Genomic DNA, 22,154 nt, shown 5'->3' with positions numbered 1-22,154 from the left:
TTTCTCTTCAAACTTTGAAGAAACTCAAGTGATCTCAGTGTTTTGGTCGAACTCTCCGATGTTTGATTTTCCAGCAACACTCGTCCTCTACAACTAGAACTGTGAATGTTTGTGTCAGAATAAAAGAGGTTCAATAACAGAAGAACTGCAGTGAACGTGTGAAATGTAACAGTGAAGAGACAGAAGAGACATTTAGTTGTTTTACATGATCATCAACAACTGTTGTTTTTTCTTTATCAGAGGAATGAAACTTGAATTAAAATTAGAAATCAGTCTCAATGTCTCTGAGTTTCTTTTGTCTCACATCTGTTTTCTGTACAAATCATTTCTGGAGGTTGGAGTTTGTTTCATTCTCAGTCATGTGGCGCCCCCTGCTGCCTGAAATCTAACATTTCTCTTCACAGCCACAGTCTGGTTTTCTGACCATGTGTGGAGCACATCAGCTTTTCTCTCTGTGGCCACTTTATTAGGTACACCTGTGTACTCTGCTGGTATCAACACCCACATGTCCATAAAGACACGTGAAGACATCATGTCCAGATGTGATCAGTCATTATCAGTCAATCACACTTTATGGGTCCTGACGTTTTCATACAACTTTACAGAATAAAAGCCATAAAAACCACACCTCACCCCACAGCACCAAACTAATTACAGGAAGTGAGTCATATCTGCTGTCGTAAAGAATCATCAGAAGAGAATTAAAAAGATAAAAGAATACAACACTAAGAATATGACGAGGAAAAGATCATGAGATGAAGACAAACTACAGAAAAATGAGAAAATACAAAGAAAAGGACAAAAGGATGAAATAATGAATACTGAGAAAAATATTAAAATAATAAAATACTAATCCAAATATAAAAAATGAAATACTCAAAAAGATTAGATTAAATATACAGATACAAAAAGATGAAATAATATAAAACCCACAAATATGTGAAGAAAATAATAAGATGAAGATTAAATAATGAAATACGATGTAAATATTAAGGTATTTATATGTAAATAAAGGTGTGTATGTGTATATATATATATGTATGTAAAGGTATATATATATAAAGGTATTTATGTATATAAAGGTATATATATATATATAAAGGTTTGTCTCCATCAGATTCTCATGAGTCATCCCTCCGAGGCGTTTAGGCTTTTATTGTGAAGGCTGTGATGTCATGCTGCAGCTGCGGAAGTGAGAGAGTTAAAGATGAGAGAGAGAGAGAGAGAGACAGAGAGAGAGAGAGAGACAGAGAGAGCAGCGACTGAAGCTGCGTCACAGTGACGTCACAGCCACGGTCAACACGTCACAGCTGGACTCAAACAACGATGAAGCTTCTTCTGTTCATGAGTTTCATGAGTCTGTGGAGAGGAAGCGATGAAACCGGTGAGAAAAGAAACGGAGAGAGAGACAGTGTGTGTGTGTGTGCGTGCGTGTGTGTGCGTGTGTGTGTGTGAGGGAGAGAGAGAGAGAGAATGTATGTGTGTGTGTGTGAGTGAGTGTGTGCATGTGTGTGTGTGTGTGTGAGAGAGAGTGTGTGTGTGTGTGTGTGTGTGAGAGAGACAGTGTGTGTGTGTGTGTGTGTGTGTGTGTGAGGGAGAGAGAGAATGAGAGTGTGTGAGAGAGAGTGAGAGTGTGTGAGAGAGAGTGTGTGTGTGTGTGAGAGAGAATGAGAGTGTGTGAGAGAGAGTGTGTGTGTGTGTGAGAGAGAATGAGAGTGTGTGAGAGAGAGTGTGTGTGTGTGTGAGAGAGAGTGAGAGTGTGTGAGTGAGCGTGTGTGTGTGTGTGTGAGAGTGAGAGTGTGTGCACGTGTGCTCGTGCACGCTGCAGGGCGTCAGCTACATCCTGTTGTCTTGTTGCACTATTTTCTATTTCTATATATTTCTTCTCTTTCTTTTAATACTATTTTATTTTATAATATTTTTTTGAGATTGAAAAACAAAGTAAGAATTTCATGACATGCTGTAAACTGTGTTTATCTGATGTGACAATAAACATCTTGAATCTCTCGTCAGTGCGATGTGAAGTAAGGAAGTACAAGTACTTAGTTCTGTGTGTGTGTGTGTGAGAGAGAGAGAGAGTGTGTGTGTGTGTCTTGGTTCAGCAGCATCACTGTGGGGACATTGTCTCTGGTCCTCACCTGTAATGGACAGTTTGAGGTCAACACTTGGTTTAATGGTTAAATGAGGTTTAAGTTCTGTTCAACATTTAGTTGTGATGGTTGAAGTATAAAGTACAAAGTACATGAGTGTGTGTGTGTGTGTGTGTGCTCCTGCACGTGCACACTGCAGGGCATCAGCTCCATCCTGTTGTCAGTGGATCCCGGAGATGTGAAGTAATGAAGTACAAGTACTTAGTTCCTGTACTTCAGTGGTTTGTACTTTTCCTGCTGGTTCAGTTCCAAGTGGATCAAGTGTCTCTGATCAAACCAGATTCAACATGTGATGATGTAAACCGGCTCCTCTGCTACATACGTGTTGGTCATGTTCTGAAATCCATGGATGCTCTTTTCCTCAGGTGAAGAGAAATGAAGGAAACTCTCCTCCAACATCTGCTCACTTCATGTGTCATGGAAACAATGAGAGTCACCATCCATGTCCTTTATTTCCTGTGGTGAAGACATGGCAGCTTCCAACACACCATGTGACCACCTCTCTTCTTCTTTCTCCTCACTTTCTTCTCTTCCTTCATCTGCTCCTTGTTTCTATCTGCTGCTTCTTGACTGTCTTCACTTCCATGTTTGTGTAGAAGTATCTGTACTTTCACCACAAACTTCCTCTTCTCTTTCATCTCTGGTGGAATTTAAACTCTGCTGCCTGAACATGTTTTTCTTGTTGCTTGTTCTGAAGAAAACTGTTGAGATTTTTAGATCAGTGATTTTATTGGTGTCTGACATCCTGTGTGTTGAGTGTGAGTCACTGGCATCAGTGAAACAATGACAGTTGTGTAAACAGGTAGATTTTATCTACAGGTGAAAACACCTGGTTTAATTTCCACTGAAGAGTTCAAGTGTTTATTCATTAATTTACTTTCTGCCACTAGGGGGCAGTAGAACAAACTGGCCTGTATTCAGGTGTTTGGAGAACTTGGACTCAAATGAGCAGAAACCAGAGAGACAGAGTTTTTCATTGAGTGTTTTGTGTCCGGACCTGAGTCTGATGCTTTTCCTGATCACAGACACGCGCTGTGTAAAACATCAGGTAGATTTAAACATGAATATCAATTCAAACTGTTGGTCCAGACCCGACTCATCAGGTCCCCACACTGAGGTGGAGACGACCGAGTGAGGCTCCACTGAGCAGCTGAGGTTCTGTGGGGAAGCTTCAGGGATCAACGTCTTCAAAACCAACTCAAAGTTTGGTGTTGCTATAAATCCACTCTCCTGGTTCCACACTCTCTGTTCTCTCCACCAGGGGGCCTCGTTTCAGCATAAATACACATGAGGGCAAAAGACAGATCACAGCGTGTGGTCAGAACAGCAGGATTGTGGGATTGTGTGAATGTGTTTCCTGACTTTCTTTGAAACCTGATCACGTGCATGTGAACTCACTGATGTGCACGTGTGTGTGTTCCAGGTGCAGACCCCGTCATCGTGAAAGAAGGGGATGATGTCATGTTACCGTGTTCCTTCAGCAGCAGCAGCAGCATCAGGCATGAGCTCTTTGACTGGAGGAAGGACAGACACAAGGACCAAAAGGAGGTGTTCATGTATGACAGGGGCGACATCAAACCTGTACGTCAGGACGAGACGTTCAGAGGTCGAGTCTCTCATTTCCCAGAGCAGCTGGATGTGGGAAACGCCTCCATAGTCATCAGAGACACCAAGGTGACCGACAGTGGAACCTACACCTGTGCTTTTCCACTTCTTCAACCAGCCAGAGAATCGAACATCGTGCTCGTCGTCGGTGAGTTTTTCCATGAAACGCTTCAAACGATGATTATTTACAGACGCGACTGGTTCAAGTCTCACATCAAGCCCCGCCTCCCTCGCCCCCTGCACTGTTTGACTGACTCCAGGTGACGTCACCGACTCAAGATGGCAGCTTAGAGATATTTTGGCTCCGTGTTTGAGCAGCAGGAGGAGGCGTAGAGGTGTCGTCCATCTTTATTTACAGTCTGAGGTGTTTCCTGACTCTTTGTCCAGAACTGACACAAACCAGTCTCATCTGTAAACGTGTTTAAACTCAACTCTGGTTTTATTCTCTTGAGTTTTCGCTGTTAAAAATCGTTTTATGAACAAGTTTCCAGGTTCACGTGTTTTGTAAGGTTGATGACATCACACAGAGACTCTGACATCATGGTGTTTTCTTCTCATCCTTTAGATCCTATCTTAAAAGACAGAAGTGACGCAAACATCCCAGGTGAGTCTGATCCTGATGACGTCACTGACCTTCCGCCCTCACCTGCATGTGCTGCTGGTTTCATTCGTGACACCTGACGTGTAAAGTCTCATTGTTTCACTCATTAGTTTTAACATGTGTTCAATACAGACATCTTGATGTGTGAGTTCATGTGAATGTTACTGAAGCTGCAGGTTTGTTACCTTCGAACAGTTTCCAGGTGATTTTAGTAGAAACTGTCAGATGTGGCTGATACTTTAATTAGATCACGACAGTTGATCACTTTGTGTAACTTCAGTAACACACTGACATTAATACAAGTGAACATAAACATCCACATCTCATTAGGTCCAAACTGTCAGTTTACACTTCAGCAGGTAGAGACATGTCAAACTCATCCTGTTTGATTTAGAAGTGATGTGTTCATTTCTACTTTAATCAAGGTTTTAATGTTCAATTAGGTTAATTTTCAAGAAAACGTCTATAGCACCACTCAATTCACATAAATATTATTGACCACCAAACATTTTGTAAAAAGTAAAAGTATTTCAACAAGTCGTGTCAGAGCAGAGATCTGTAACTGATGCTGGATCTGTGCATTTCTATGTTTTATTCTTTATGTTCACAGGATCAGCTCCAGAGCCGTACGTCAAAACACTTGATGAAACAAAGGAGGGAGTTCAGCTGCAGTGTGCTGTTCGAGGTGCGTCTCCTAAACCTGTTGTTCAGTTGCAGAACAGAGCTGGAGACATTGTTCCTGCTGAAGAACCTCAGGTCTCTGAAAGAGGAGGCCGCTATGACATCATCCTCCAAACGACTGTGAACAAGACCGACCACTATCGCTGTGTCTCCACACAGGAGGAGATCAAACACCAGACTCAATCCCAGACATATGTACCTGTTCATGGTGAGTTTGATTGAATTTCTGCTTTACATTCTTCCAGTCATCATCTATACAGCTCATCTTTGAGGGTCCATATGTAATATTATATAAATACTGGGTGGAGCACTGTCAAAGGAAGTGTATATAGATAAACTCCAGCTTTTGACTGTGTGACGTGTGCTGACATTGTGTTGAACTGAATTTGCTAAACTGGACTGTGATGAATTGGAATATTAACTACTTCTTCACCTGTGTCAAGGTGAACACACAAATATTGAACAACATTTACAGTGTTGTGACGTTAATAAATGGGTCACCATACTCTGATACACAACACATATACTGTGAGATCAGTGTGATCAGTCACACACAGTCAGAGTGTTCAGGCTCCTCCAGCTGCAGCTCACATCTGTACAGTTGATAAACTGTGTGTTTGTGCTGCATCAACACAAAGTGTAAAAACACTGATGGTCACATTCACAGGAATAAATGAGCTTCAGTCTGAATTCACCTTTTAGGAGCAAGAAGCTCCTGAATCATTGTCTCTGGACTGTGAAGATGATGATATGAGCTGTTCATGATCCACAGTTACACTCTGACGGTTCAGTCGCTGCTGTTTGTCCACGTGTTTCAGAGAAAATGTTTGAGCACAGAAACTGAGCTCATTGAGAAGTGGAGCTCAACACAAACCTTTCAGTCCTGAAACACGTTCCAGCTGTGTCTCCTGAAGCTGCACTTTTCCTCCACACGTACAACCACCAGACTTTGAATGAGATATGTACAAACACCATGTGTGAGTGTGAGAGGCTGATCACATGAAACACGTGAACAGATTGTTCAACAGTCAAACTCTTCCTCTGTCTCATAAAAGAAGTCAACGTAGATTCTCAGCTGTTGGATTGAACCAGTTAGAGCTGAACTGGTGACTGTTAACAGAGAGCTTTATAAATAAAGGTTATTATAGTGGAGATTTCTGCATCACTGGATTCAAACGGGTGATGTCACAGAATCAGCTGTTAGGAATTCAAATCTTTGGTCATAGAAAAGTCATAAATATCCTTTAGATGAAAGAAAACACTGCAGGTGAAGAAGAGCACCTTTTTCATTGTGTCATCGTGAGACTCAGTGCTCACTTTATTAGGTACACCTGTACATTCTGCTGCAGGTCAACACAACAGCTCTGTCACCAGTTCTACAAAGTTTCTAAAGTTCAGCTTCAGAAATGTTTAAATTCAGTGATTTATTACTGAGGTCACAGTTAAATGTGATGTTGTACTGGACGACATTCAGCTAACAACTGTCTCTTTAATTGAACCTCCCTGCTTATAGACACGAGGGATCAGAATATTAGGAACAGCTCTGAATACGACACAGTCCAGTTCAACACCATCACTGACTCTGACCTCAGGGATCAAACATGTGACTGGATTTAAAAGCTGTGACTGTAAAGAAACTGAACGTTCCAGGAGTCGTGAGAGTCGACTTCCTGACAGAAGAGGCGTGTTCAGATTGTACAGGTGTACCTAATAAAGTGACACCGACTCAGTTAAAGTCTGACAACAAACTAAAACATATCAAGAATCATATGAGAGGAATAGAAAATGTTGTTCACATCTTAACACGTGTCTACAACAGATTTCATGTGATTTTATTCATAATATTAATGAGAATTGTTGAAGCAGAAAGAAGCTGTTGAGAAATTCCAGGTTTTTCCAACATCTGTACTGTGTCTGTGCTTCTGTCTGGATATGAGTCACTTTACTGTTGGAAATCTTCACAGAACCTTTGTAAAGTGTTTGATGTGACGCATCATGTTCTGTCACAGCACAGATCTGCACCTGATGCTTTATTCTTTTATTTCTCTCTCTTGGTTTTCTTTCCTCTCAAACACACTTGAATCCACATTAACACACAGAGAGCAGCTGAATGAAAACGTGTTCATTCATGTTGGTTTTCAAGAAGACGTCTATAGCACCACAACATTCAAGTGTCCTTCAGTCCTTCAGAGACTAATGTGACAAACAACGGTTCATAAATAATGTTGACAACCAAACATATGATAAAAAATGAAAGTGTTTCTACAAATCATGTCCTGTCAGAGCAGAGATCTGTAACTGATGCTTCATCTGTTTTCTTTCCTCTTTAACACTCTGTCGTCCACATGGACAAACAGAACAGCTGAACAAGAAGATCCAGGTCTTTATTAGATGTTTGACTTGATAAGTTATTCTTTATGTTCACAGGAGCAGCTACAAAACCATCTGTCACAATACTTGATGAAACAACTGACAGGGCTCTGCTGAGCTGTGAGGTTCATGGTGCGTCTCCTAAACCTGTTGTTCAGTGGCAGAACCGAGCTGGAGACATTGTTCCTGCTGGAGAACCTCAGGTCTCTGAAAGAGGAGGCCGCTATGACATCATCCTCCAAACGACTGTGACCAAGACCGACCTCTATCGCTGTGTCTCCACACAGGAGGAGATCAAACACCAGACTCATGCTGAGATATTTGTAACCGTCCCTGGTGAGTTTCTTTATATTTCTGCTTTACATCATCCATCATCTACACCACTCATCTTTTGAGAGTCGCAGGCTGGAGCCAATCCCAGCTGACGTTGGGCGAGAGGCGTGGCTCACCTGTCAGTCAAACACAGAGCTGACATACAGAGACAAACAACCATCAACCGTTCAAACCCACGAGTGATTTAGATCCAGCAGTGAAACACAGCCTCATGTCTTAATGGGAGGAAGGTGGAGGAACCAGAGAGAACCCACTGACACAGGGGGAACAAACTGCTGACCGGTTCACAGGTTTGAACCCAGAACCTTGGGACTGTGAGGAGACAGTTCCAAACCGCTGAGCCACCGTGCCGTCACTGAAACATTTAGAACATTTGAACCGTCCATTTCATTTTCTAAATGTTTCCACACATTGAACAGAAACTCAACAGTGACCAAGTTAACGTGGACGACAACATTCAGACGTTGAGCTCATTCACAAAAAGACGTTATTGAGATCATGGTGTTTACATGAGTTGCTCATAAAATCATTCATTCATATGTTTTACATTTGAACGAGCAGAGTCTGATGATGACGCCATCGTGTCCCACGTTCCTCTGCTAGTTTGAAACCCCCAACCTGAGACAGTTCAACATGCGATGCTACAGTTTGGATCATTTTCTGTGTTTTCAGTTTGAATCTTGAAAAAGCTTTTTATTTTTCCATCTTGTTGAACTTAAGACTCAGGTCACGTGTCCTCATCAGCTGGTCACTGTCGGACGTTGATGTCAAGACGCTGTGAAAACTCCAACAGGACGTTAGAACGTGATGAAGACGTGAACATGTCTGATAACGTGACTCAAGTCAGAATACTTCACGTCTTCTTCTAAACTTGACTTTATTCTGAGGAAGATGATCAGAGAACATTGTCGACATGGCAGCGTCTTATTCAGACTCATGTCTTGTTCTGTGACATTTAGAATATCGGTGTCCATGACAACAGTAAGTGATGAAGACGTGTGTGTAAAGGGTCAAACGTCTCAGACTGAGTGGGATCAGTTGAGTCTCTGAGACTAAACTTCATCTACAGAGAGAAGAGGAAGAAACAATGTGTTAGTGACCTGTGTGAAACTGGAGCATCTTCAGAGTCTCTGTTCTCATTCAGCTCGTAGCTGCAGGTTTGAAACATGAAGCATCTGTTGAATGTTTGTAGGAATTGTTGAAGCAGCAGAAGCTGACGAGAGAATCTCTGTGGAATCTGAACGGATGAACTCAAATTCAGAAATCACGACTGTGTCTGTCGATTCACAGCAAAATCAATGATCTGGGACATTTTCCTGAGATCAGACACAGATTCCACGTTGATCTCTGGTGAGTGTTTGTGCTGAAACAGAAGAATTAGACGAGGGTTGATGATTAACAGCGTCTGAGCCGAGCAGCAGGAGGAACGTGACCGTGAGACGGACGCTGACGTCACTGAGCCCGGTGACGTTCATCCACTGGTGTTTTGATCTGCTCATCACTTCACATCACAGGAGCACGTTGAGTTCTGTGTGAAGGTCGTGACGTCCAGTCTGCTCCACGTGAGGTGACGCTAACTTCTGTCTCTTTCAGACACTCGAGGGACGCTTCCTGTTGCTGCTGTTGTTGGTGTCGCAGTTTTGACTCTTCTCGTTGGTGTCGTTGTTGGTGTTGTTGTTGTTCTTTACTTTGTGCATAAAAGGAAAAAATCCACTTCACCAAAATCTAGCTCAGGTAAGTTTAATTAACTTATTATTTCACTTTAATGATGACGAGCAGACGACAACACAAACAATTGTTTATCTGATGTTTAGAGTTTTGACAGAGACTCAAAGATTTCTGTTGGTATTTATCATCGACTGGAAATAAAGAGGAACTGGTTCAAATATCTCTATCGCCCCCTGGTGGCTGGCTGCAGTATAGGTCATAAACACTTTTTATATCCAGTCACTGATTGTGTAGTTATATACAGTGTGTAGTTATATACAGTGTGTGTAGTTGTATACAGTGTGTGTAGTTGTATACAGTGTGTGTATCATCAGGTGGATTTCTTCGTACTGTCGTTAACTTCCTGTCTTGTTGTTTTTCTTGCTGCAGATCGACCAGACTCGTCAGAAGGGACTTCTCTTAATAGAGATGTTTGTTAACGGCGGTGGCTCCGCCCTCTTCTCGTCACATGTTCTGCGTCTGTTCTGTTAGAACCAGTGAGAGTTTTAGAACCAGGTGGTGAAGACGTTTCTGCTGCTGCTCACTGATCTCACACATTAAAGCTAAAGTCAGGATGAAGGTCGTGGTCGGGCAGACGGGCGTGACGGTAACGAGGTGAAAGGTCCGGTTGTCACGGTGATGAACGTGCTTGAAGCTCGTTGTGTTTTCATGTGGAAGCGTCACCACGACCTCCATCTTCCCCCGACGCTAACCACAAGTTTTCAAACGTGTTTTAACTGACGTCAGAAAACAGCTGGACTCCGTCTGTAACTTTCCTGAAGCAACAACGAGACGTTCACACCTGCTTCATGCAGCCGCTGACCAGGTGACACAGGAAACAGGAAGTGAACGTCTCCAAAGCTCTTCTTCATTGGTTCAACACATATTTACCTTCAACTCAAACACGAATGAAAAGCATCAGAGTGACGACCTCACAACGCTGTTTACTTAAAGGTGATGATGTCATCATGACGTCAGCCGCACCACACGATGACACGTGATTGGTTCGTCTAAATCAGCTCAATATATATATAGAAGCTTCAGGTCGTATCTGTCGTCCAATAGGAGGAGAGAGTTTTGAATCATGCATGAAGTCATTTTCTGACCTTTGCTTCAGAAACAATGAAACTGAAATAAAACTTGTGATGGATAAAGAGACAAAGCAGGAAAATACAACAAGTCCTGAAAGTGAACTCGTCAAAGTAACGAGCAGCAGAATGAAAATGGACCAAGTTAAAAAGGGAGCTGGCTGAACTGGGACCAGTTCTTCTGATAAGTGGGTTTTCATTGATCTCTGCTTGTGATTCTTCTCTCAGCTGAACTTTGACTGAAGCAGACGTCACTGAACTCAAACCTGCTGCTCTGCTCCAAGTCACTGGGAACATTTTGCAGCTCAAGTGAAAATGTGATTTTCTTTCTCTGGTGGTTTGTTGGTTTGGATCGGTGAAGGTGCTGAGTCAGGTCCAGTTCCAGTCACAAGTGTTTCCTGTTGTTCCTGTGATGTTTGAACCGTCGCTGTCTGACACGGACTTTGTCTTCATGTTGTCACCTGATGATTCTGATGATTTCAGGCTGTTTCATTATTTCTGCTCAACACTTTGAATAAAAGAGGAAAAACATCAAACTGTGTGTTGTGACTGTTTTGGACGTTTCTCTTCAAACTTTGAAGAAACTCAAGTGATCTCAGTGTTTTGGTCGAACTCTCCGATGTTTGATTTTCCAGCAACACTCGTCCTCTACAACTAGAACTGTGAATGTTTGTGTCAGAATAAAAGAGGTTCAATAACAGAAGAACTGCAGTGAACGAGAGAACGTGTGAAATGTAACAGTGAAGAGACATTTAGTTGTTTTACATGATCATCAACAACTGTTGTATTTTCTTTATCAGAGGAATGAAACTTGAATTAAAATTAGAACTCAGTCTCAATGTCTCTGAGTTTCTTTTGTCTCACATCTGTTTTCTGTACAAATCATTTCTGGAGGTTGGAGCTTGTTTCATTCTCAGTCATGTGGCGCAGGGGGCTGCCTGAAATCTAACATTTCTCTTCACAGCCACAGTCTGGTTTTCTGACCATGTGTGGAGCACATCAGCTTTTCTCTCTGTGGCCACTTTATTAGGTACACCTGTGTACTCTGCTGGTATCAACACTCACATGTCCATAAAGACACGTGAAGACTTCATGTCCAGATGTGATCAGTCATTATCAATCAATCACACTTTATGGGTCCTGACGTTTTTATACAACTTTACAGAATAAAAGCCATAAAAACCACACCTCACCCCACAGCACCAAACTAATTACAGGAAGTGAGTCATATCTGCTGTCGTAAAGAATCATCAGAAGAGAATTAAAAAGATAAAAGAATACAACACTAAGAATATGACGAGGAAAAGATCATGAGATGAAGACAAACTACAGAAAAATGAGAAGATACAAAGAAAAGGACAAAAAGATGAAATAATGAATACTGAGAAAAATATTAAAATAATAAAATACTAATACGAATATAAAAAATGAACAAAAAGATTAGATTAAATATACAGATACAAAAAGATGAAATAATATAAAACCCACAAATATGTGAAGAAAATAATAGGATGAAGATTAAATAATAAACGATGTAAATATTAAGGTATTTATATGTAAATAAAGGTGTGTATGTGTGTGTATATATATATATATATATATATGTATGCATATAAAGGTATATATATATATAAAGGTTTGTCTCCATCAGATTCTCATGAGTCATCCCTCCGAGGCGTTTAGGCTTTTATTGTGAAGGCTGTGATGTCATGCTGCAGCTGCGGAAGTGAGAGAGTTAAAGATGAGAGAGAGAGAGAGAGACAGAGACAGAGAGAGAGACAGAGAGAGAGCAGCGACTGAAGCTGCGTCACAGTGACGTCACAGCCACGGTCAATACGTCACAGCTGGACTCAAACAACGATGAAGCTTCTTCTGTTCATGAGTTTCATGAGTCTGTGGAGAGGAAGCGATGAAACCGGTGAGAAAAGAAACGGAGAGAGAGAGACAGTGTGTGTGTGTGTGTGTGCATGTGTGTGTGTGTGTGTGGGTGTGTGTGTGTGTGTGTGTGACAGAGAGTGAGAGAGTGTGTGTGTTTGTGTGTGTGAGTGTGTGTGTGTGTGTGTGTGTGTGTGTGTTTGTGTGTGAGTGTGTGTGTGTGTGTGTGTGACAAAGAGTGAGTGTGTGTGAGAGAGAGAGAGTGTGCTCCTGCTCGTGCACGCTGCAGGGCGTCAGCTCCATCCTGTTGTCAGTGGATCACGGAGATGTGAAGTAATGAAGTACAAGTACTTAGTTCCTGTACTTCAGTGGTTTGTACTTTTCCTGCTGGTTCAGTTCAAAGTGGATCAAGTGTCTCTGATCAAACCAGATTCAACATGTGATGATGTAAACCGGCTCCTCTGCTACATACGTGTTGGTCATGTTCTGAAATCCATGGATGCTCTTTTCCTCAGGTGAAGAGAAATGAAGGAAACTCTCCTCCAACATCTGCTCACTTCATGTGTCATGGAAACAATGAGAGTCACCATCCATGTCCTTTATTTCCTGTGGAGAAGACATGGCAGCTTCCAACACACCATGTGACCACCTCTCTTCTTCTTTCTCCTCACTTTCTTCTCTTCCTTCATCTGCTCCTTGTTTCTATCTGCTGCTTCTTGACTGTCTTCACTTCCATGTTTGTGTAGAAGTATCTGTACTTTCACCACAAACTTCCTCTTCTCTTTCATCTCTGGTGGAATTTAAACTCTGCTGCCTGAACGTGTTTTTCTTGTTGCTTGTTCTGAAGAAAACTGTTGAGATTTTTAGATCAGTGATTTTATTGGTGTCTGACATCCTGTGTGTTGAGTGTGAGTCACTGGCATCAGTGAAACAATGACAGTTGTGTAACAGGTCGATTTTATCTACAGGTGAAAACACCTGGCTTCATTTCCACTGAAGAGTTCAAGTGTTTATTCATTAATTTACTTCCTGCCACTAGGGGGCAGTAGAACAAACTGGCCTGTATTCAGGTGTTTGGAGAACTTGGACTCAAATGAGCAGAAACCAGAGAGACAGAGTTTTTCATTGAGTGTTTTGTGTCCGGACCTGAGTCTGATGCTTTTCCTGATCACAGACACGCGCTGTGTAAAACATCAGGTAGATTTAAACATGAATATCGATTCAAACTGTTGGTCCAGACCCGACTCATCAGGTCCCCACACTGAGGTGGAGACGACCGAGTGAGGCTCCACTGAGCAGCTGAGGTTCTGTGGGGAAGCTTCAGGGATCAACGTCTTCAAAACCAACTCAAAGTTTGGTGTTGCTATAAATCCACTCTCCTGGTTCCACACTCTCTGTTCTCTCCACCAGGGGGCCTCGTTTCAGCATAAATACACATGAGGGCAAAAGACAGATCACAGCGTGTGGTCAGAACAGCAGGATTGTGGGATTGTGTGAATGTGTTTCCTGACTTTCTTTGAAACCTGATCACGTGCATGTGAACTCACTGATGTGCACGTGTGTGTGTTCCAGGTGCAGACCCGGTCATCGTGAAAGAAGGGGATGATGTCATGTTACCGTGTTCCTTCAGCAGCAGCAGCATCAGGCATGAGCTCTTTGACTGGAGGAAGGACAGACACAAGAACCAAAAGGAGGTGTTCATGTATGACAGGGGCGACATCAAACCTGCACGTCAGGACGAGACGTTCAGAGGTCGAGTCTCTCATTTCCCAGACCAGCTGGATGTGGGAAACGCCTCCATAGTCATCAGAGACACCAAGGTGACCGACAGTGGAACCTACACCTGTGTTTTTCCACTTCTTCAACCAGCCAGAGAATCAAACATCGTGCTCGTCGTCGGTGAGTTTTTCCATGAAACGCTTCAAACGATGATTATTTACAGACGCGACTGGTTCAAGTCTCACATCAAGCCCCGCCTCCCTCACCCCCCGCACTGTTTGACTGACTCCAGGTGACGTCACCGACTCAAGATGGCAGCTCAGAGATATTTGGGCTCCGTGTTTGAGCAGCAGGAGGAGGCGTAGAGGTGTCGTCCATCTTTATTTACAGTCTGAGGTGTTTCCTGACTCTTTGTCCAGAACTGACACAAACCAGTCTCATCTGTAAACGTGTTTAAACTCAACTCTGGTTTTATTCTCTTGAGTTTTCGCTGTTAAAAATCGTTTTATGAACAAGTTTCCAGGTTCACGTGTTTTGTAAGGTTGATGACATCACACAGAGACTCTGACATCATGGTGTTTTCTTCTCCTCCTTTAGATCCTATCTTAAAAGACAGAAGTGACGCAAACATCCCAGGTGAGTCTGATCCGCAGCTTCCGGCAAATGTCACCGGAGCAAATCTGAACTTCACTAATATCAACGGTTTCATTTTTAAGATTTGATTCAATGACACTGAAATAAAATGTGACTCAGAGGAACATGGCTCCAGTTTATTGTCTGTTCAACAAGAATTTAATGATGTTTTAAATCCTGATTCCAGATTAAGATTCCTTTTTATTGTCCCACAATAAGATGAATCAATAGAATAATGATATAACTTTGGTTCCTTGAAGAATCAGTTTTCAGTTTCAACACATTTCACGTTAGTTTGATTTAATCCATAATATGGTAACAACGCAAAATGTGAGAGAAAAGTTGTTTGATTGTCATTAGAGTCAGAAAATTATTCTTGACACAAACTAGAAATTAAAATTTTTCATGTTAAATGAAATAAAATAAAAAAATGTATTTGAACAATAATTTTTACAGAAGTTTTTAAAATAATGTTTAATTTAAAATGAAGATGAAGAGAAAAGCCAATGTTTTAATAATTCTCATTTTAAAATGTGTTTTTATTCTATATTAACAGGAGCAGCTCCAAAACCATATGTCACAATACTTGATGAAACAACTGACAGGGTTCTGCTGAGGTGTGAGGTTCATGGTGCGTCTCCTAAACCTGTGGTTCAGTGGCAGAACAGAGCTGGAGACATTGTTCCTGCTGAAGAACCTCAGGTCTCTGAAAGAGGAGGCCGCTACAACATCATCCTCCAAACGACTGTGACCAAGACCGACTTCTATCGCTGTGTCTCCACACAGGAGGAGATCAAACACCAGACTCATGCTGAGATCTTTGTGCTGATGAACGGTCAGTTGTATTTCAATTTTCAGATAATTCAAATTGTTCATGACTTATTTTTTTTAACAGTTTCAGGTTGAATAGAAAGTTCAAGTGGCTCAAAGTTGGATGAAAACTCCTCTGAACAGGTTGAAAATGTTTCAAGCTGAAGGTTTTATTCTCACGTTGACTCCTTCATTATTATACAGAGATGAGAGGATGGATGATGAGATTACACATAGGCTCCTCCAGCTGCAGCTCACATCTGTACAGTTGATAAACTGTGTGTTTGTGCTGCATCAACACAAAGTGTAAAAACACTGATGGTCACATTCACAGGAATAAATGAGCTTCAGTCTGAATTCACCTTTTAGGAGCAAGAAGCTCCTGAATCATTGTCTCTGGACTGTGAAGATGATGATATGAGCTGTTCATGATCCACAGTTACACTCTGACGGTTCAGTCGCTGCTGTTTGTCCACGTGTTTCAGAGAAAATGTTTGAGCACAGAAACTGAGCTCATTGAGAAGTGGAGCTCAACACAAACCTTTCAGTCCTGAAACACGTTCCAGCTGTGTCTCCTGAAGCTGCACTTTTCCTCCACACGTACAACCACCAGACTTTGAATGAGATATGTACAAACACCATGTGTGAGTGTGAGAGGCTGATCACATGAAACACGTGAACAGATTGTTCAACAGTCAAACTCTTCCTCTGTCTCATAAAAGAAGTCAACGTAGATTCTCAGCTGTTGGATTGAACCAGTTAGAGCTGAACTGGTGACTGTTAACAGAGAGCTTTATAAATAAAGGTTATTATAGTGGAGATTTCTGCATCACTGGATTCAAACGGGTGATGTCACAGAATCAGCTGTTAGGAATTCAAATCTTTCCTCATAGAAAAGTCATAAATATCCTTTAGATGAAAGAAAACACTGCAGGTGAAGAAGAGCACCTTTTTCATTGTGTCATCGTGAGACTCAGTGCTCACTTTATTAGGTACACCTGTACATTCTGCTGCAGGTCAACACAACAGCTCTGTCACCAGTTCTACAAAGTTTCTAAAGTTCAGCTTCAGAAATGTTTAAATTCAGTGATTTATTACTGAGGTCACAGTTAAATGTGATGTTGTACTGGACGACATTCAGCTAACAACTGTCTCTTTAATTGAACCTCCCTGCTTATAGACACGAGGGATCAGAATATTAGGAACAGCTCTGAATACGACACAGTCCAGTTCAACACCATCACTGACTCTGACCTCAGGGATCAAACATGTGACTGGATTTAAAAGCTGTGACTGTAAAGAAACTGAACGTTCCAGGAGTCGTGAGAGTCGACTTCCTGACAGAAGAGGCGTGTTCAGATTGTACAGGTGTACCTAATAAAGTGACACCGACTCAGTTAAAGTCTGACAACAAACTAAAACATATCAAGAATCATATGAGAGGAATAGAAAATGTTGTTCACATCTTAACACGTGTCTACAACAGATTTCATGTGATTTTATTCATAATATTAATGAGAATTGTTGAAGCAGAAAGAAGCTGTTGAGAAATTCCAGGTTTTTCCAACATCTGTACTGTGTCTGTGCTTCTGTCTGGATATGAGTCACTTTACTGTTGGAAATCTTCACAGAACCTTTGTAAAGTGTTTGATGTGACGCATCATGTTCTGTCACAGCACAGATCTGCACCTGATGCTTTATTCTTTTATTTCTCTCTCTTGGTTTTCTTTCCTCTCAAACACACTTGAATCCACATTAACACACAGAGAACAGCTGAATGAAAACGTGTTCATTCATGTTGGTTTTCAAGAAGACGTCTATAGCACCACAACATTCAAGTGTCCTTCAGTTCTTCAGAGACTAATGTGACAAACAACGGTTCATAAATAATGTTGACAACCAAACATATGATAAAAAATGAAAGTGTTTCTACAAATCATGTCCTGTCAGAGCAGAGATCTGTAACTGATGCTTCATCTGTTTTCTTTCCTCTTTAACACTCTGTCGTCCACATGGACAAACAGAACAGCTGAACAAGAAGATCCAGGTCTTTATTAGATGTTTGACTTGATAAGTTATTCTTTATGTTCACAGGAGCAGCTACAAAACCATCTGTCACAATACTTGATGAAACAACTGACAGGGCTCTGCTGAGCTGTGAGGTTCATGGTGCGTCTCCTAAACCTGTTGTTCAGTGGCAGAACCGAGCTGGAGACATTGTTCCTGCTGGAGAACCTCAGGTCTCTGAAAGAGGAGGCCGCTATGACATCATCCTCCAAACGACTGTGACCAAGACCGACCTCTATCGCTGTGTCTCCACACAGGAGGAGATCAAACACCAGACTCATGCTGAGATATTTGTAACCGTCCCTGGTGAGTTTCTTTATATTTCTGCTTCTACATCATCCATCATCTACACCACTCATCTTTTGAGAGTCGCAGGCTGGAGCCAATCCCAGCTGACGTTGGGCGAGAGGCGTGGCTCACCTGTCAGTCAAACACAGAGCTGACATACAGAGACAAACAACCATCAACCGTTCAAACCCACGAGTGATTTAGATCCAGCAGTAAAACACAGCCTCATGTCTTAATGGGAGGAAGGTGGAGGAACCAGAGAGAACCCACTGACACAGGGGGAACAAACTGCTGACCGGTTCACAGGTTTGAACCCAGAACCTTGGGACTGTGAGGAGACAGTTCCAAACCGCTGAGCCACCGTGCCGTCACTGAAACATTTAGAACATTTGAACCGTCCATTTCATTTTCTAAATGTTTCCACACATTGAACAGAAACTCAACAGTGACCAAGTTAACGTGGACGACAACATTCAGACGTTGAGCTCATTCACAAAAAGACGTTATTGAGATCATGGTGTTTACATGAGTTGCTCATAAAATCATTCATTCATATGTTTTACATTTGAACGAGCAGAGTCTGATGATGACGCCATCGTGTCCCACGTTCCTCTGCTAGTTTGAAACCCCCAACCTGAGACAGTTCAACATGCGATGCTACAGTTTGGATCATTTTCTGTGTTTTCAGTTTGAATCTTGAAAAAGCTTTTTATTTTTCCATCTTGTTGAACTTAAGACTCAGGTCACGTGTCCTCATCAGCTGGTCACTGTCGGACGTTGATGTCAAGACGCTGTGAAAACTCCAACAGGACGTTAGAACGTGATGAAGACGTGAACATGTCTGATAACGTGACTCAAGTCAGAATACTTCACGTCTTCTTCTAAACTTGACTTTATTCTGAGGAAGATGATCAGAGAACATTGTCGACATGGCAGCGTCTTATTCAGACTCATGTCTTGTTCCGTGACATTTAGAATATCGGTGTCCATGACAACAGTAAGTGATGAAGACGTGTGTGTAAAGGGTCAAACGTCTCAGACTGAGTGGGATCAGTTGAGTCTCTGAGACTAAACTTCATCTACAGAGAGAAGAGGAAGAAACAATGTGTTAGTGACCTGTGTGAAACTGGAGCATCTTCAGAGTCTCTGTTCTCATTCAGCTCGTAGCTGCAGGTTTGAAACATGAAGCATCTGTTGAATGTTTGTAGGAATTGTTGAAGCAGCAGAAGCTGACGAGAGAATCTCTGTGGAATCTGAACGGATGAACTCAAATTCAGGAATCACGACTGTGTCTGTCGATTCACAGCAAAATCAATGATCTGGGACATTTTCCTGAGATCAGACACAGATTCCACGTTGATCTCTGGTGAGTGTTTGTGCTGAAACAGAAGAATTAGATGAGGGTTGATGATTAACAGCGTCTGAGCCGAGCAGCAGGAGGAACGTGACCGTGAGACGGACGCTGACGTCACTGAGCCCGGTGACGTTCATCCACTGGTGTTTTGATCTGCTCATCACTTCACATCACAGGAGCACGTTGAGTTCTGTGTGAAGGTCGTGACGTCCAGTCTGCTCCACGTGAGGTGACGCTAACTTCTGTCTCTTTCAGACACTCGAGGGACGCTTCCTGTTGCTGCTGTTGTTGGTGTCGCAGTTTTGACTCTTCTCGTTGGTGTCGTTGTTGGTGTTGTTGTTGTTCTTTACTTTGTGCATAAAAGGAAAAAATCCACTTCACCAAAATCTAGCTCAGGTAAGTTTAATTAACTTATTATTTCACTTTAATGATGACGAGCAGACGACAACACAAACAATTGTTTATCTGATGTTTAGAGTTTTGACAGAGACTCAAAGATTTCTGTTGGTATTTATCATCGACTGGAAATAAAGAGGAACTGGTTCAAATATCTCTATCGCCCCCTGGTGGCTGGCTGCAGTATAGGTCATAAACACTTTTTATATCCAGTCACTGATTGTGTAGTTATATACAGTGTGTAGTTATATACAGTGTGTGTAGTTGTATACAGTGTGTGTAGTTGTATACAGTGTGTGTATCATCAGGTGGATTTCTTCGTACTGTCGTTAACTTCCTGTCTTGTTGTTTTTCTTGCTGCAGATCGACCAGACTCGTCAGAAGGGACTTCTCTTAATAGAGATGTTTGTTAACGGCGGTGGCTCCGCCCTCTTCTCGTCACATGTTCTGCGTCTGTTCTGTTAGAACCAGTGAGAGTTTTAGAACCAGGTGGTGAAGACGTTTCTGCTGCTGCTCACTGATCTCACACATTAAAGCTAAAGTCAGGATGAAGGTCGTGGTCGGGCAGACGGGCGTGACGGTAACAAGGTGAAAGGTCCGGTTGTCACGGTGATGAACGTGCTTGAAGCTCGTTGTGTTTTCATGTGGAAGCGTCACCACGACCTCCATCTTCCCCCGACGCTAACCACAAGTTTTCAAACGTGTTTTAACTGACGTCAGAAAACAGCTGGACTCCGTCTGTAACTTTCCTGAAGCAACAACGAGACGTTCACACCTGCTTCATGCAGCCGCTGACCAGGTGACACAGGAAACAGGAAGTGAACGTCTCCAAAGCTCTTCTTCATTGGTTCAACACATATTTACCTTCAACTCAAACACGAATGAAAAGCATCAGAGTGACGACCTCACAACGCTGTTTACTTAAAGGTGATGATGTCATCATGACGTCAGCCGCACCACACGATGACACGTGATTGGTTCGTCTAAATCAGCTCAATATATATATAGAAGCTTCAGGTCGTATCTGTCGTCCAATAGGAGGAGAGAGTTTTGAATCATGCATGAAGTCATTCTCTGACCTTTGCTTCAGAAACAATGAAACTGAAATAAAACTTGTGATGGATAAAGAGACAAAGCAGGAAAATACAACAAGTCCTGAAAGTGAACTCGTCAAAGTAACGAGCAGCAGAATGAAAATGGACCAAGTTAAAAAGGGAGCTGGCTGAACTGGGACCAGTTCTTCTGATAAGTGGGTTTTCATTGATCTCTGCTTGTGATTCTTCTCTCAGCTGAACTTTGACTGAAGCAGACGTCACTGAACTCAAACCTGCTGCTCTGCTCCAAGTCACTGGGAACATTTTGCAGCTCAAGTGAAAATGTGATTTTCTTTCTCTGGTGGTTTGTTGGTTTGGATCGGTGAAGGTGCTGAGTCAGGTCCAGTTCCAGTCACAAGTGTTTCCTGTTGTTCCTGTGATGTTTGAACCGTCGCTGTCTGACACGGACTTTGTCTTCATGTTGTCACCTGATGATTCTGATGATTTCAGGCTGTTTCATTATTTCTGCTCAACACTTTGAATAAAAGAGGAAAAACATCAAACTGTGTGTTGTGACTGTTTTGGATGTTTCTCTTCAAACTTTGAAGAAACTCAAGTGATCTCAGTGTTTAGGTCGAACTCTCCGATGTTTGATTTTCCAGCAACACTCGTCCTCTACAACTAGAACTGTGAATGTTTGTGTCAGAATAAAAGAGGTTCAATAACAGAAGAACTGCAGTGAACGAGTGAACGTGTGAAATGTAACAGTGAAGAGACATTTAGTTGTTTTACATGATCATCAACAACTGTTGTATTTTCTTTATCAGAGGAATGAAACTTGAATTAAAATTAGAAATCAGTCTCAATGTCTCTGAGTTTCTTTTGTCTCACATCTGTTTTCTGTACAAATCATTTCTGGAGGTTGGAGTTTGTTTCATTCTCAGTCATGTGGCGCCCCCTGCTGCCTGAAATCTAACATTTCTCTTCACAGCCACAGTCTGGTTTTCTGACCATGTGTGGAGCACATCAGCTTTTCTGTCTGTGGCCACTTTATTAGGTACACCTGTGTACTCTGCTGGTATCAACACCCACATGTCCATAAAGACACGTGAAGACATCATGTCCAGATGTGATCAGTCATTATCAATCAATCACACTTTATGGGTCCTGACGTTTTTATACAACTTTACAGAATAAAAGCCATAAAAACCACACCTCACCCCACAGCACCAAACTAATTACAGGAAGTGAGTCATATCTGCTGTCGTAAAGAATCATCAGAAGAACATTAAAAAGATAAAAGAATACAACACTAAGAATATGACGAGGAAAAGATCATGAGATGAAGACAAACTACAGAAAAATGAGAAAATACAAAGAAAAGGACAAAAAGATGAAATAATGAATACTGAGAAAAATATTAAATAATAAAATACTAATACA

General features: G+C 41.9%; 1 protein-coding gene across 1 annotated transcript; it reads left to right on the top strand.

The window, feature by feature from the left end:
* Positions 1 to 1,187: 1,187 nt before the first annotated feature.
* On the top strand, positions 1,188 to 21,274 carry LOC138411359 (butyrophilin-like protein 2). The gene is made up of 9 exons (XM_069531233.1): positions 1,188 to 1,384; positions 3,574 to 3,903; positions 4,321 to 4,359; positions 4,967 to 5,245; positions 7,465 to 7,743; positions 15,319 to 15,597; positions 17,667 to 17,945; positions 19,537 to 19,677; positions 20,041 to 21,274. Exons 1-9 carry the CDS (start codon positions 1,327 to 1,329, stop codon positions 20,088 to 20,090), a joined length of 1,734 nt encoding a protein of 577 aa, XP_069387334.1. The 5' UTR covers positions 1,188 to 1,326; the 3' UTR covers positions 20,091 to 21,274.
* The last annotated feature ends 880 nt before the right edge of the window (positions 21,275 to 22,154 follow it).

The sequence above is a fragment of the Paralichthys olivaceus genome, chromosome 2 (assembly GCF_024713975.1).
Source record: "Paralichthys olivaceus isolate ysfri-2021 chromosome 2, ASM2471397v2, whole genome shotgun sequence".
NCBI classification, from domain to species: Eukaryota; Metazoa; Chordata; class Actinopteri; order Pleuronectiformes; family Paralichthyidae; genus Paralichthys; species Paralichthys olivaceus.
This window is presented reverse-complemented; position numbering and strand designations above follow the sequence as displayed.